This window comes from Ailuropoda melanoleuca, chromosome 8 (genome assembly GCF_002007445.2).
Source record: "Ailuropoda melanoleuca isolate Jingjing chromosome 8, ASM200744v2, whole genome shotgun sequence".
NCBI lineage: Eukaryota > Metazoa > Chordata > Mammalia > Carnivora > Ursidae > Ailuropoda > Ailuropoda melanoleuca.
Genome location: NC_048225.1, coordinates 53,922,822 through 53,938,097, shown reverse-complemented (window position 1 = coordinate 53,938,097; position 15,276 = coordinate 53,922,822). Strand labels below are relative to the sequence as shown.

General features: G+C 49.6%; 2 protein-coding genes across 18 annotated transcripts in view; one reads left to right on the top strand and one right to left on the bottom strand.

The window, feature by feature from the left end:
• RNF169 (ring finger protein 169) overlaps nt 1-9,625 on the top strand; it is an 80,191-nt gene extending 70,566 nt beyond the window's left edge. Inside the window, exons 6-7 of the mRNA XM_034667599.1 lie at nt 2,758-2,857; nt 3,454-9,625. Of these exons, the coding sequence (XP_034523490.1) occupies nt 2,758-2,857; nt 3,454-4,620 (1,267 nt within the window). The 3' untranslated portion in view covers nt 4,621-9,625. The remainder of the gene's footprint in view (nt 1-2,757; nt 2,858-3,453) is intronic.
• A 4,528-nt stretch (nt 9,626-14,153) lies between these two features.
• Nucleotides 14,154-15,276, bottom strand: part of XRRA1 (X-ray radiation resistance associated 1) — a 57,993-nt gene continuing 56,870 nt past the window's right edge. For 11 of the 17 annotated variants that reach the window (XM_019795374.2, XM_034666335.1, XM_034666333.1 and 8 more), the window contains 2 exons: nt 15,131-15,246; nt 14,519-14,924 (listed from right to left, as the gene is read on the bottom strand). In XM_019795374.2, coding sequence (XP_019650933.1) covers nt 14,556-14,924; nt 15,131-15,246 — 485 coding nt within the window. In that variant the 3' untranslated portion in view covers nt 14,519-14,555. Of the gene's footprint in view, nt 14,437-14,518; nt 14,925-15,130; nt 15,247-15,276 lie in introns of those variants that run through there. The other 6 variants (XM_011219840.3, XM_034666339.1, XM_019795376.2 and 3 more) reach the window with 3 other exon arrangements.

The window sequence follows — 15,276 nt, the reverse complement described above, 5'->3', positions numbered from 1 at the left end:
GAGTTTAGCTATATAATTACTGCTTTCTTACAGCACTTCTGTGACGTGGTATGGTGGACTTCAGTGACTGGCTGCTTCCGTGGGTCAAGATTATCTTTCATCAGTCTGTCTTTCATGCTTTGCACAGAGTTGGTGCTCAGTAAAGTCGGCTGACCAAGCTAATGGAAGAGACAATGGCCATGTCAGCCATACTGAGGTTTACCAGAAAGATTTTAACTTGTCAGAAACTACTTTGGGTAGCCTTGTTGTGTGCTCGAGCCTGCAAGTATGGGTTTCCTCTCTGGGCCTTTTCTTTCACTGAAACGGAGTTTAGGGGGCATGTGAAAAGGTTCTCCCCAGCAACAGGTGGTTGTCATTTGCACATCTGATATTTTGGGCATGTAGCCAGCATCTTTAAATTTGATTCTGCTACTGCTGACAATATGGATACGTAGCCTGTTTTTAAAAAATTCTATGAAGCTCATTCTTAACTCTGGACTATTTGGACTTTAAAGTATAGGTCCAGCTTCAGTTTGAACACCTCTAATGACGTGGAGCTCAGTATCTCCCAAGGCGGCTCTCTGTGAACTGCTCTAATGAAAGTTACAAAGTTCTTTCTTAAGTTGATCCGAAAATCTTTTTCTCTAAGTGTCTACTCTTTCTGCATTGGAATGATGCCAAACAAGTTATATATTTGAAATAGTAATGCTTTCTCTTTCAGCCCTATGTTGATTCCTCCTGACCCAAAGCATATGTTGTTCACTCCAGCATTTTAATCTGTCATCCAGTTTACTTCTGGGTGGTTCGCACCACAGACAGTTTGTGTGAGTTCTGGGAATGCAAATGAATTTCAGTACTGTTCTAGGTAAGATACAGACCACGCTGATTTTTAAGCAGCTGCCTGTATAGGGTGATGTTGAGGTTTCCTACCTGTTCCAAAATACATTTTCCACTAGGTAGTACAGTGCTCACATTATTTGCTTAGGTTCAGTGTTGAATTTTCTTAGTGAAGTTCAGACATACGATGCAGGTTGGCCACCATATTCTCCTATTGATACTGTGGCAGAGATTAGTTCAGCGGACTGGAACCATACAGCAAGGTGATGCGGCCATGAGACATAGGATTCATGGGTTTTGCATAGGAGGAATAGCACAGAAATGCTGAAATAGAAACCACTGTGGGTAGGTAGGACAGGCCTTTGCTAGAGATGTGGGGAGAGGAAGGCACCCTGGGAATGCACCTTATTTCCTCCTTTGTAAGTTTTCTGAGCTAATCCTGGCAGAGTGAAACTTTTATTTATTTTTTTTTTGAAGATTTTATTTATTTATTTGACAGAGACAGCCAGCGAGAGAGGGAACACAAGCAGGGGGAGTGGGAGAGGAAGAAGCAGGCTCCCAGCGGAGGAGCCTGATGTGGGACTCGATCCCAGAACACCGGGATCACGCCCTGAGCCGAAGGCAGACGCTTAACGACTGCGTCACCCAGGCGCCCAGAGTGAAACTTTTAAAAAAGTAAATCTTTTGCTACAAAAGAGTAGCTATGATGATGTATTTCATTCTAAAGCTAAATAGAATCATTCAAGGAAATAATTCTGCTTGGGATCCTCTGTATCCACCTTGACTTCTGGCAAATTCTTATTTATCCTACAAAATACATGTGCCAAAGGGAGGCTTTTGCAACCCTGCTCTCACTCCATCCCCAGTAATTCATAATTCTCTCTTTTATGCCATTCTGTCTCCTAGACATACTTTTTTTGTGGTTGTACCATTTCACTGTGTTATATTGAATCATTTATTTGTCTGTCCCACTGGACTCTGATTCCTTGAAGACCTTAGATGGTGTCTCATTTTTCTCAGTATTCCCAGTGCCCAGATGGTGCTTCCCAGTGACTGGCATATAGTAAGTGTATGATAAATGCTTGTTGAATGGACTTGCAGCACAGGGAAAGTAACAGCTGTACACATTGGTAAACGCATTTTTCTCACCGGACGGGTATTAGGGACAAATTGGAGAGTAGAAAACAAAGGTATAATAAGATAATCACAAATTCAAAAAAAAAAAAAAATCCCTACAGTCCCCCTTGTCAATGGGGTAGGTAACAGTCATCTGCCTATAATTCTTACACAGTAAGATTAATGCTATACGGGTATTGTGGATTTTGGATTGGGTTGTAAAGTTATCATGTTGCATGCATAAGACAAAAAAACCATGTGTTCTTGAAATCTCTTAAATCACCAGGATTTAGGCCGTTGGAAGCTCAAATGTAATGAGTTAAGGAAGAGACTGCATTAAATTTGACTCCCTATGTAAAAATTGAGGGCACTGCTATGCAGTTGTAAGTACTTAAATATTTGTTTCATGGCTGACTTAGATTGCTTGAGGGGATATTTGGGCCCAATAAAAGGAAAGAATTTGTTGTTCGTAAAGGTGATTTTAACACTGGATTCGCCCTGTTAAAGAAGGTGAATTAGCCCTACATCTCTCTAGGCATGAGCAAAACAGCCATTGGCCCTTTATCATTTAAGCAGGGTCTTATTCGGAAACAAAGGCTTAAACCAAAAGGCCTCTTTGGAGGGCTCTTTCTCTTTTGACAGGATTTGTTCTTAGAACGGGTTTTGTTAATAAACGAATTCATTTCCTATTGTAGTTGCCCAAGGGAATTGTCTTCCTTGGCAAGTGGCTTTGAAAGCACAGAAGAGATTGTCATTCTTTTTCCTTAGTTAGCAGGTGGGCTACTTTTGACTGCTTGTCTTGTATTTATTTATTTATTTATTTAGGAACCTAAATTCCAAGGTGGAAAGGAGTCAGAGCTGCAGTGACACTGCTCAAGACAGAGCGAAGAGCAGACTCAGAGCAGCCCCAACCAGCAAAACCAAGGTACACCTCAGACACCACTCCTTCCAGAAGCTTCTTGTACACGGCCACAAGAGAAGCTATTCCAGATGAGCAGAGGCACAGTGGGTCCTAGGCATACTAATTATGGTGGAGAATTTTGCAAATAGATGTGAAGGAAGAGAGTTTGAATTAGTAGCCAGAAGGGTGGAATGAAGGCCAGTAGAACTTTTTTGAAAGTTCTAGATGAGTTTTCTTTTTTCTTTTCTTTTCTTCTCCTTTCTTCTTTTCCTTTCTTTTCTTCTTTTCTCCTTCCTTCCTCCCTCCCTCCCTCTTTCCCTCCCTATAAACTTAAATTCAATTAATTAACATGTAGTGTATTAGTTTCAGAGGTAGAGTTCAGTGATTCATCAGTCTTATTCCCTATAGGTTTTTAATTTTATTAATTGTTTCATGTGTGTAAGAATTTCTGCAAATGTTGTGCATTCTAGGTTAGGGATTTTCCCCGTTTCTTAGGCTCCCATCACCCTTGATCCCTTTTCTTAGCCTTCCCCTGCTATCCTACTACCATCGTGAAGGAATTGTGAAGAGAAAAAATATGTCTCTCTGTATGTATATATAATCTCTTTAACCTCTTTCAGGTCACGGCTATGACCCCAGCCTCCAATCCCATCATCGGCGTCCTCCTGTCCACTCAGAACAACCGCTGTCTCTCAGCCCCGGACTTAACGGTGGAGAAACGTCTCCCTTTCAGCTCCCTGTCATCCTTGGCTTCCCTGCACAAGCCAGAACGCTCCATCAGTCCCGAGAGCAATGACAGCATCTCCGAGGAACTAAACCATTTCAAGCCCATTGTCTGCTCACCCTGTACCCCTCCCAAGAGACTCCCCGATGGCCGAGTGCTGAGTCCGCTCATCATCAAATCGACCCCCCGCAACCTCGACAGAAGCCTTCAGAAGCAGACTTCCTATGAGGCTAGTCCAAGGATCCTCAAAAAGTGGGAACAGATCTTTCAGGAGCGGCAGATCAAAAAGACCCTTTCGAAAGCCACCCTCACCTCCCTGGCTCCAGAAGCAGGGGAAGACGTAGTGGTGTCTGAAGCTGTCCCTCCTAGCAAGGAAAAGTCACCCCTGGCTTTGCAGACAAGACTGGCGGGTGCGCAGTCCCTCCCTGAGTTTGCCGGACCCACCCCCACTGACCTCGATTATCTCCCGTCCGTTAGCCAAGCAAAAGCGGAACAGGGCAGCGGGGGTAAAAGCCCTGAGGTCCCGTCAGAAACCTGCTGCTCTTCTGAACCCCGAGTGGGAGCCAGTGGGACTTCTCTGGAGAGAGAGCAGGAGGAAGGGCCGGGGCCCACCCCAGAGGCCAAGTTAGACAAAACCTGTGTGAGCGCCACCGTGAAAATCTCGGCGGTTAATTCAGCGCTGCCCAAAAATAGCGTTCTGGGCGGGGTCCTCAAAACAAAGAAGCAGCCGAAGATGGCGAATCATTTTGATCTTCCCAATGGGGTGCTGGCAGACAACCTGGGTGAGGAGCCCCTGCCTTCCCTGCGCCGGGGCCGGAAGAGGCACTGTAAGACCAAGCACTTGGAACAGAACGGCTCCCTTAAGAAACTGCGCCCAGGCAGTGGGGAGCCGGGCCTGCGGGAGCGGCAGCGGCAGCGGCAGCGGCAGCAGGAGGAGGACGACCGGCGGCTGGCGCTGCGACTGCAGCGCGTGTTCGACAGTGAGAGGCGGACTGTGAGTCGGCGGAAAGGGAGCGTGGATCAGTATCTCTTACGCTCCAGCAACGTGGCCGGGGCCAAGTAGCACCCCATGAACCTGGGACCTGTTTCTAAGAGGTCTGTGGGCCTGATCATTTATCCTGAAGAGCTGAGTGTTCTCACTTTGGGTTTCTTTTCATGGCAAAACACTGTCTGCTACGGTTCTGAGAGGTTCCGGGGCCTTCGTGGTCTCTATCCGAGGGAACTGCGTCTCTGCCTCCCGGTGACCGAGGCCAGAAGCGCTCCTCACTCCTAAGGGACCCATCCCTGAGGGCTTCTGGGCCAAGTCTGGCAGCACCCGCTTGGAACGCGATTCGGGAGCACAGGGGCCAGAGTTAGAGATGGTAGAGGAGAGAGGGGATACCTTCTTAAACTGACAGACCTCCTGACTTCTTTCGACAGGGTGTTATTTTAAATCAGCCTTGCAGATAAAAAGGATTTCCCTCTTTCCCAGAGAAGAGGAGCAGTGTTGCTCTTTGGCAGAGCCAAAACGATCATGTTCCCCCCCTTCTCCTTACCCATGCCACGGGGAAATATACCTAATGAAATCAGTAGAGTTTACCCTTCTACAAAAGGTAATTTACCTTCCCTGTATGAAAAGTAACATTGGATTAATGCTACCTAGCCGACAGACCACATTCACGGTCATCGTTCACGTTGGTCTTCCCGGGAGCGCTAACGTGTAAGTGGTGTCAGCACCATTTTCAATGATGGAACTGCAGGCTGGACCCTCGGGTCCTGTCATTCGCTAAGCGGCAGAGCCCAGACTGACCATCGGGGCTCCTGACAACAGATCCCAGAGATTTTCCACACTAACAGGTTGAACAGGTGGCCGTAATGGACAGCAACCCAAGGGCCTGCCGGGGAAGCCTGGGGAAGCCTGGGGAAGCCTGGGTGAGCATTTGAATACTGGTTGTGTAAAATCCATAGGCAGATAATTGAGATCGGTGGGAATTATAAACAAATACTATGCAGTTATCCACCCTGCCCCGCTCCCCCCTGCTCGCACCCACTTTACAGCCTTCTGTGTTCTGGGGGGTGGAGGGGCCTCCACCCTGTGAGACAAGCTACAGTTGAACTTCGTTATTACTCTCTATATGTGCAAGGGTTATCTGCAATGTTGATCTAAAATCCCCCAAATTTGCCCAGAAGTCAGGCAAGAGCAATGCTGAAACTCCATACTATGGAAACAAGGTATCTGGCTGGATGCAGCTGGTAATTCAGTCCCATGGACCTTTGGGGTTTATTTTCCTTAGGAGCTGACACCATGTGTCTTTTGCATCCCTGGTGGTGCTTGGTGCTTCTGCCCGTCTGGGCTCATTGAGAATAGGGATTAAGAGATGATTTGAGGGGATCTCAGATGGGCTGGCATTCCCTGTGCATGTACGGGCTGTTACTATAAAGTCATGTGACTGGCATTTTAACAAAGGTTTTAGAGCTTCTGTGTCCCAGTGTATGTTGCCCCCCTTGAGTGGCTCCAGCAGGACACCGCATAGATTTTCCAATGATGTTGCCATTGGCAAAAACATTTCTGGAACCGTCCTGTCTAGAAACATCTAGAAATACAGACTCCTAAAATGTTAGAACTGGAAGGGACCTTCATGGTCATCTTTTCCAAGCTCCTCCTCTTGTTAAGGCAGAAACGAAGATCCAGAGCGGTGACCCGCCCAATCGCTAGGGATTTAGTGTATCACCTTGATTCCTCTCAGGAGATTTTTGTCCCCCTCTTCTCGGGGCAGATCTTTTATCTTTTGTGGTTACAGGAGGGAGATTTCGAAGTCTGAAACTAGTCACAAGCTGTTCGAAGCCTCTAGAAGAGAAGGTCAGTCAGGAGGGTTCGGAGTGACAAACGAGGTGTAGCCGTCAAGCAGTCGGAGCCATTTCCTCCTGCTGTTCACGAGCGGTTCGCAGAGAGAAGTTCCAGAGATGTCATAGGCATTTTGGTCACCGTTGAGATATGTGGACCCTCCTCAGTGACGACGTCGGTGGGAGTGTCCCTCACTTGAATGTATGCTGTTCTGTGCTGTGCGTGTCAGTGTGCGTGCACGCGGGCACATGTATGTTTAAAAAACATGCATCCGTCTCATTCCTCTGTGTTCACACCACTTCGTTCCAGGCCCTGCCAGCAGCACAGGCCTGCACAGGCTGCCGGTCGGTCGGCGCCCAGGGTGGCAGAGCCGGCGCTGGTCTGCGGAGGAAGGGGAGGGTGACTCACTAAAGGCCCTTAGAGAAAGCTTCGGTCCCTGCCGTTTTCTAGAGCCGCTCGTGGCTCTGAGTGAACATCCCCGGGAGGCTCTTCCGCTCGGTAGTAGCAAAGACGTTTCTTTTTCCACTTGCCACCTTTTTTTCTATGTCTCCAGTCATTTGAAAAACACGTTTCGGTTGGAACTGATTTTTGGTTTTGGAGAAAAGAGAAATATTTTTAATAGAGAAAGATATATATTTTAAATATTTCCCCAAAGTCATACTTTTGTTTTAAGAAATTGCACAGCAGTAGCAAGGAATCTGAGGTTCAGGTGCGGAGTGCAAAGTCCCTCCTGGGAAGTGAGTGTTCAAACGCCGGATCCGGCTTCCTGACTTGCCCCTTGTGCCTCTGGCTGTGTCTAGACGGGCCCTGCCAGTAGTTCTACCGACTTCCTCCGGCTGAGCAGTAGTCCTTGCTGTGGAGGCAAAGCAGTGTCGGTTAGGGAGTGCAGGGCTGAACCTCTCATCCACTTGGCTTTGGAAGAGGAAAAAACCACTAAGGTATTATCTGTATTTGAAGATGCTTCCCGCTCTTAACTAAAACCTGAAGACTTTCTCCTTCTGAAAAATGTCTGTGTCCTGTTGCTCGCTCGCTCGCTTGCTTGTGAAGTTCGTCACAAGTGGCATTGTTGACATGAATTATTTGGAGAAAGAGAAAGACGAGAACGGGAAACAGAGTGATGGGGAGGGTTGGTGAGGGAGAACGAGAGAGACGCTATTTCACAAAACAGACATTTCTCACGAATCCTTAGAATCAGATCCACCATACAGATTTCCCAGGTCCTGCGAGCTCTGCTTCTTGTGCATATGCATTCTGTGTGGGGGTTTTTATTTTTATTTTATTTTTTTATTAAAGGGGAAGTTAGAAGAGGTTAGAGGATGAAGGTCATTCTGATGGGAAATCCAAGAAATGCGGTGCCCTGAGACGGGGGCTCTCAGCCCTTTTCGGTAGAGTGGGGGAGACCTTCGGCAACATATTCATGACCTGTTGATTGTATCTGTTGGAAGGAGTCACCTGGGCCTTTTGGGCTGGTGTCAGATCAGGGGATTTAAGCACCCAGCCCTTGGACCCTTTCATATACTTGCCTCTTTTTAAAAGGTTAATTAGTCTTGGCTGAAGCTTCCCAGGAAAACCTTTATTATTTTTTTTTAATTTAAGTTTTAGATTTGTGTCTGCAGGAAGGACTGGTGATGAATGCCTTCTGGTTCTCTTGGTTTTTTGGGGTTTTTGTTTTTGCTCATTTTCCCTGAAAGAAAAATGCCCTTAAGAGATTAAAGCTGCTTAATTAATTGCTGTCTGATTACAAAGTGACAAACCGACTAAGATGGGAAGCTGCCACTGTGCTTGACTGGTGAAGCTGATGACCGAAGGCGGTGCTGTTCGCCCTTTCTGTGCCATTTGACAGACATTCCTGACCTTCGAACTTGTACTGGGTCGTGGAGATACAGGATGGAAAGGACAGTCCCTGCTCTTGAGCTCAGTCTCTAATGGAACGTATTTGAACGTCTATGTGGCTGGAGTTTGTTTATGGTCCTGTGAAAGACCGCTTCTTCCTGTGACTGTCTTGGATGGCCCCATTTAAGATACTGTCCAGCATCTGGCAGGCTGCCTTGAACATTTTAGACCCCCCCCAATCAGTATTTTTGAATTTGATTGCAACACTGCTTTTCGTTTCCTGTGATTTTACCAGATGAGAATGTTCTCCTCCAGTAACAGGACAGTAATCTCTTCAGGAGCTGCTTTTACTGAAGCGCCAGCAAGTGAGGCAGGGTGTGGGTCACTGACATGGGCAGAGGAGGCCCACATCCCAGCCCACTGACCTCCTCGCCTCTTTCCCAACCAGACCTCTCACCACAGCTGGCGGCAACTTTGGATTCCTTTTCCTTTTTCCTGCCTGGCTTTTCATTGAGATGGAAAACCAGCGGGAGAGGAAGGAAAGAAAAATTGAAGGCTGGATTATAATCATAAAATGCAGTACTGGAAAGGGCATGGAAATCATTCGGATCAAACTCGCCCACCTGCTGCCCCTTTTTTCTAAGAAATAGGGAATGTGAGGTCCAGTGTCTTATGCCGTATTTTATACTGTAGTTTTCTAGGATCTAAGTAAATAGTCCATTTAAATTACGCACACACACACGCACACACGCACAGTTCACTAACGAGGACACCCAAATGATACAGGAGGCTTTTTGTTTTCATAGCTTTTTCTTCCAAATTTTTTCAGTTAGAATTAAAATATACCTATATCCCCTGAATGCACACTGAGATAGGGAAAACCCCACAATGTGACTAATGTGAATATGGGATCTTGGGAAGTGATATATTTTGATTAGAAGAGTCATCATTTTAACCACCAGGCGTTAAAACCCAGCCAGCCCTTCATTTTTCTTTGAAAAATCAAGAACTCCTTAGGGACTTAAATCTTTCTCAGCCAACCTTTTCCCCATCAACCTATAGAGTGGTCTTTTGGCCTGGTTTTTAGAAGTAAGCATAGTTACTTATAAATTCTTGTGAATCAGTGACAAAGCAGGTATTTTTTGGGGGGGGAGGGGGGGAGATTCTAGGGAAAGCTGCTGTTGAATAGCTTTCCTCCAAAGATGATACAGGAAATGCATCTTTACACATGATTGTTATCCACTGTAACTTGCTGAAAAAGATTGTTCTGCAGAGAAAAGAGAGATAAGCAGAGGTCACGACCAGCTTAGAGATTGGTTAAATTGAAGAAAAGTGCCAACACTGAATGTGCACATTGTTCTATGTATCCTCAGTATTTTTTATTCTTCCTAAGAAAAATATTTACACACTTTGCTTTGTGAGTAAATGCTTCCTTAATGTCTTGTTAATAGGGGTGGCAGGCTCCCTTCTCTCCCTTTTCTGGGGTCGTCTATCAACTAGTTGGACAAAGCCAAGCTAAGGCCAGGCTTATTCATCTTCTTTCCCTCTCATTTAATAAGCAGTAAAAACAGGCAATGCAATCCTCAAAGATCAGGCTCTTAGAGCTCAAGAGTGGCTTTCGGGCCCAGGGTCTGAAGGGCAGCAGTCGGGAGTCTTCCCTGGGTGGCCCTGTCCACCCTCCAACTATGGCACCAGTGGGAGCAGGGTCCCTCCGTCGGTGGGTCCAGCCCTTCGCCTGCAGCAGAACACTTAAATTCCTAAGGAGAGAATGGAGAACTATGCGAGGGGAAAAATTATCTTTTTTTTTTTTAAGATTTTATTTATTTATTTGACAGAGACAGCCAGCGAGAGAGGGAACACAAGCGGGGGGAGTGGGAGAGGAAGAAGCAGGCGCAGCGGAGGAGCCTGATGTGGGGCTCGATCCCATAACGCCGGGATCACGCCCTGAGCCGAAGGCAGACGCTTAACAACTGTGCCACCCAGGCACCCCGGAAAAATTATCTTAAATGCCACCTAATGGTTTTGTTTTTGTTGTTTCTCCTGATGTCCTGTTTACTCTCAATTTGTACACACACAGTTGTCCTTAGGGCCTTTCCTCAACCCACCTAGGAACAGAAAATGGGATATGTTTGGTTTCCAGCCTGCTTTCTACTTTAGAATTGGAGACGGGCCTGGATGCTTGTGGACTGCCACCGCTGGCTGCCGTCTCTCCAGCTCATCACCAGCAGCATCTTGACAAAGACTCCGAACACGGCAGGCCCTGTCAGGGATGCTTCTGCCAACGAGGAAATGGCACAGAATCAAACGGGATGATGGGTTGTTTATTTAAACCGTTCCAAAGTGCATTCTTCAGTGTATGTTTGCCTGCTTGAGGAGGGGCCCAAGTTGAGAACACAGTAAAGCAAACTCATGGAAGTGAATGTTCTGTTTCTAGTCCAAGTCTTAACCTCTAGAGCGTGATCTCAGGCTAAGCTCAGACTAGGTGTGTTTGATGTTTGGAGCTGTCTTTGCTCTGGGAGATGCCCCGCTTTCGAATGTCTTGCTTTGGCATTCAGAGTGATGGGAGAAATTAGGAGGCGAGATGGGGTTCCTATGGTGTGCTGTGCCTGCGGTCTAAGTTAAGAATGGTCTATTCAACCATTCTCACTCCTAATGAAGGCACAAGAGTCCAAGTAAAGAACAGATGTACAGGACGAGACTCTCCTTGCATATTGGGGCTATACTCAGAACATCTGATTTTTAAAATACCGGCTTTGGAAGCACTGCTCAGGAATTCATCAGAATCCCCTTCGTGTCCATGTCTCATCAAACACAGAACAAATGTGTCGCTGTCCCAGCTAAACGTGTAAAACCAATTTGAAGGACTGACGCAAGACACGCGGTACGTGGTAAACCAGCACTTAAGGGCCCTTTGAAATCTGGCCCAAGACTCTTCCAAAAGACAGTCTTTAAAATGATTTGCAAGAAACAAGGCAGCTGCTTGGAGGTATATGAACAGAATATGATTGTCCCTTGGCCTCTAAAGTAACAGAAAATGTGCCACATATCGCACTCATGGATTCCCTGGTAGCCTGGTGTGGTGAAGGGGGTGCCCTCCTTTACAGATGGGAAACTCTGGCCCTGACATAGCCTGGATGTTGGAACCTCTGACTCCAAAGCCTCTGATTTCCTGTTGTCCTGACTCAGTCATCTCAGGGTGGTGCCCTCCCACTCTGGTCCTGGCGAACTCTCAGGTTCAGGTTGCTTTCTGGGTTGGAGCTTCTGGACTGGGCCTGCCAGGGAGAGAGACCAGAATCTTCCGTCCGCACCCACCGTAGGGATGGGAGGTATCCTGCAGCAGCAAGCATCGTGAGACACAGTCTGCATCTAAATCAGTTCTCAGTTCCCTCTCCTGCGGCCACATCCAGCTCCCAGGTAGTTAACGGGCATCTTGGGTAAGTGGCTAGGAAAACAGGTCGGCCCTACCTAGTTTTGGAGAATTAGTGGTGGGAAAAATTATTTATTCTGGTTTGCTCGTTAGAAGGTTGGAGAAGGCTCAGAAGAGTGTGAGACCCAGCTTCCCATCTGCTTATGGAGAAGGGGGCACTGGGTGAAAGCAGCCCAGGTGGTCGAAGCCTCTAGTGGCAGATGTGCTCGGGAGAGTAACTAACTGCCGGAAGCAGGGAGGGCGGATGCCGCCTAAAAGGCTTCCCGGATAGTTATGAATTCCTGTTCATTTGACAACTCTAGTCAGAGGCTTTACTCATTGAGATGAGGACTAGTTCGTGTCTCTTCAAAAAAGGACGAAACTCAGGAAACCAGCCAGATTTCATTGCTCACTCAAGAGCCCTCGAAGTATGTTTTTAACACCGGAAGGACCCACAGAGATTGCAAACCCCACTGTCACTGTGGGTAAGGTTAAATGACCTGCCCTTTATCATATAGCAAATAAGAGGGTTAAAAATCGAACCCTGGTACCGTGATTAAGTCCATATCACTCCGGAGGTACAAAAGAATGGACACAATTGGAAAACGCTGGTCCGGCTTCCTGCGTGGGAGAGCTGGCGAGTGGACGGCGTGAGGCCCTGCCTCACATACTTCACACAGGCACTAGGAGAGGCAACTAACTTACTCAGATGGTATCCTGTGTGCAATAACTGAGAAAGTTAAACGGCATTTGGCGCGGATAGGTGTAGCCTCTCCAGGATGTTCTCCCATTGGTGAAGGGCTCTGGCTTGGCTGGGCAGAGGGAGCCAATAGACTCCTGAGCAAACAGCACAAGGAGTACCGAGGGACCGGCAGACAGCTTGGCCCAGTGGCTAGAACTGTCCCGGAGCTTTACCAACAAAGAAAGGGACAGCAGCCTTTGGAGGGAGGGAGTTCCCCGTCACCAGGGGTGCAAGCAGGAGCTGAAGGCTCTGTTAGGGGGACTGCAAGAGGCTTCTGGTCTGGAGGCTGGGATAGGATGTTCCCAGGAGCCTTTTAGGCCAGAGAGCCCATGGTTGGTGTTTCTGGCTGAAGGGGCAATCCAGGTCTCTAGGACTGGAGCCCAGCACGGCTTACAGGGTCACCATTGGGTGGCTTCTCCTTCCTAACGTTAGGGAGGAGGTGGTTTTGGGCCCCAGGAGATCCGGGTGGGAGTCAGCAACACACCCTGGGTGCGAGCGCCACGGCGGGGAAGACTGTACCACGTGTATCCGTCTGGTGCTGTGTCACTGAGTGTGATGGAACGGACTCTAACTAGATGTGTGGCTGTGTAACTTGTAGGAATGCAGATGTGCGTGTCTGGTACAACCACAGCTGGCTGTAAATAGGACACTGGATATGTGTGGGAGACTGTGTGGCCAAGTAGGAGAGTGAGCAGGTATTTCTGTGCCTTAACAGTCTCACACTCGCAATAGAGCAGACACAGCACCATGCTTCTGCCACCCGCGGCGGCAAGACAAACTTCTAGCTCAAGGATCACCTTAACGGCAACTCAGGTTGGAGGAGTTTGTGCTTTGCTGAGGATCCTTAATCCTTGTGCCACTGATTCCTGGGCCCTGGGAACTGCATGCTGCTCCCCAGGTCTGAATGCTAGGTACCCAGGAGAGTAGCCTCAGGAGCAGAGCTTGCCCGGGAGACCAGGTCACACCCAGTGTCCATTCCTGAATGCGCATCTCTGGAATTCTGTCCCAGTGGCCTCCTCTAGAGCCGGCTCTGTAGCAGGTGCTTACTCCTGGACGCACAAAAATGGGGCAACCCCGCAGGCTGCCTTGGCCAGAACCAGTTTACCAGTGAGCCCAGGCTCACCTTGCACAGCCCCAGGATCTGTTCCTCAGAAGTCCGGGATTAGAGGACCTTAGGAAATCATGCAAGCCCTCCCCTCAGCCTGTCCCAACTTTGTGGCCATGGCCATCTGATAAGGGAATTCCCGATCCTCTCTTCTCCCCCCTCTCCATTTGCCCTCATCATGGGCAAAGCTGCCCAACAAAATAAAGCCCTTTTTCTGGGGCCTGGAGGCCTCTGTTTTGCCCCTACCCCTGCAACATGTACACTGTGTTGGCTGTGGATGGGTTCGTTCACAGAGTCTGTGAACAACTTGAGAGTCTCTGCTGCTTTTCTGTTCCATCAACCCCCTTGTTTTCCATCCCCGTGCTCATCACAGCTCCGTTGGACAGGTGCAACTCAGGCAGGTTCCCAAAGGATGTGTGCCAAGCCTGGATCTTTCTCTAGCCTGGCAGCCTGGCCCGATCAACAACAAAACACGTGGGCGACCTTGCTCTATGCACCTACTCTTTATTGCTGCTGGGCCAGGTGCTGGGTCCTGCCCAGTCTGGGGAGGGGAGGTCCTGACCAGTTCCCCACTCTCTGCGGCCAGCAAGCAAGGCCAAGCCGAGGTCTGAGGCCTGCACCTGGCCCACCCGGCCCCAACACGAAGTCCAGGGCACGGAACCCTGGGAGGGTGTCGGGCACAGGCGGGCAGTGCGCATGGCCCTGTGCGCAGACCTTAGCCTTTCGAGTCGCTGGCCGTGGGCCCCTGACAGAACTCATCCATGAACTCAAGGAAGCGGCCGAACCTAGGCTGGGCCTCGCTCAGCGCTGGGCGGCCCCGGGGCGGCGCCGTGGCCCTGAACACCGAGCGCAGAGAGCAGCGCACCAGCTGCCGGTAGCGTGCCCGGAACTCCTTCAGCAGCCGCTTGGCCTCCAGGTACTGCTTCTGGTTCATCAGCCGCCGCTCAGTAGGCTGGCGCAGGACAGCTCCTGCGGGGAGAGAACCCCGAGGGGCACCAAAGTCGCTCTGGGTCCCCCTAGCCCACAGCGGTGGGGACTGCGTCCAGAGCGCCCCCCGCCCCGAAAGCGGATGGAGTGAGAGGAAGTGGCTACGGGCACTGAAGATGGGCCTCCGCAGCTCGGGGCTCGGATTCCACCTCAAGCCTTAGTCCGGGTCTGTAACGCGCTGGTGACTCTAGGCAACTCCCGGCCTCCCTCCAGGCCGGCCTCAGCTTCTCCATCCGCACACCGGGTGGGCTCGGGCAGACGCCAAGGGCCCTCCGCCTCCCACCAGCAGACGAGCGAACTTCTCGATCTCGCTTCCGGCCGCTGGGGACGTGGACGGGGAGGGGCGCCGGGGGCAGAGCTGTACCGAGTGGAGCCTCTGTAATGTTCCGGGGATCCCGCATGCGAAGGAGGAGGTCATCCAGCAGCTGGGCTCGAGTCTTCCGTGGCGGTGGCACGGGGGTCCTCTGGGCCTGACGCAAGTAAGAGGAGCCTGTCACCCCAGTCCGGGGCTCAGCCTCTCCTGGCCTCGCCTCCTCCTGCAGACGCAGCAACGAGGAGAGCACAGGGGGGCACTGGGAGAGCACAGCCCTCAGAAGGCCGTGGTGACAGCTGCAGCTGTACCGGCGGGATCCCGAGGGGCCACTCGCACACGCAACAGGTGGGGCGGACCGCGTACCCGCCTCTCCTTGGGCACGTAGTGTTTCTGAAGCGCGTCCAGCCTGGGCTTGGAAGAGCGGTAGAGCAGCGGGCACTTGAGCATGCGCTGCAGGGCCTGCGCGTTTTTCTGGAGCCCTGCGACAAAACGGCAGGGTTGGGCCAGGC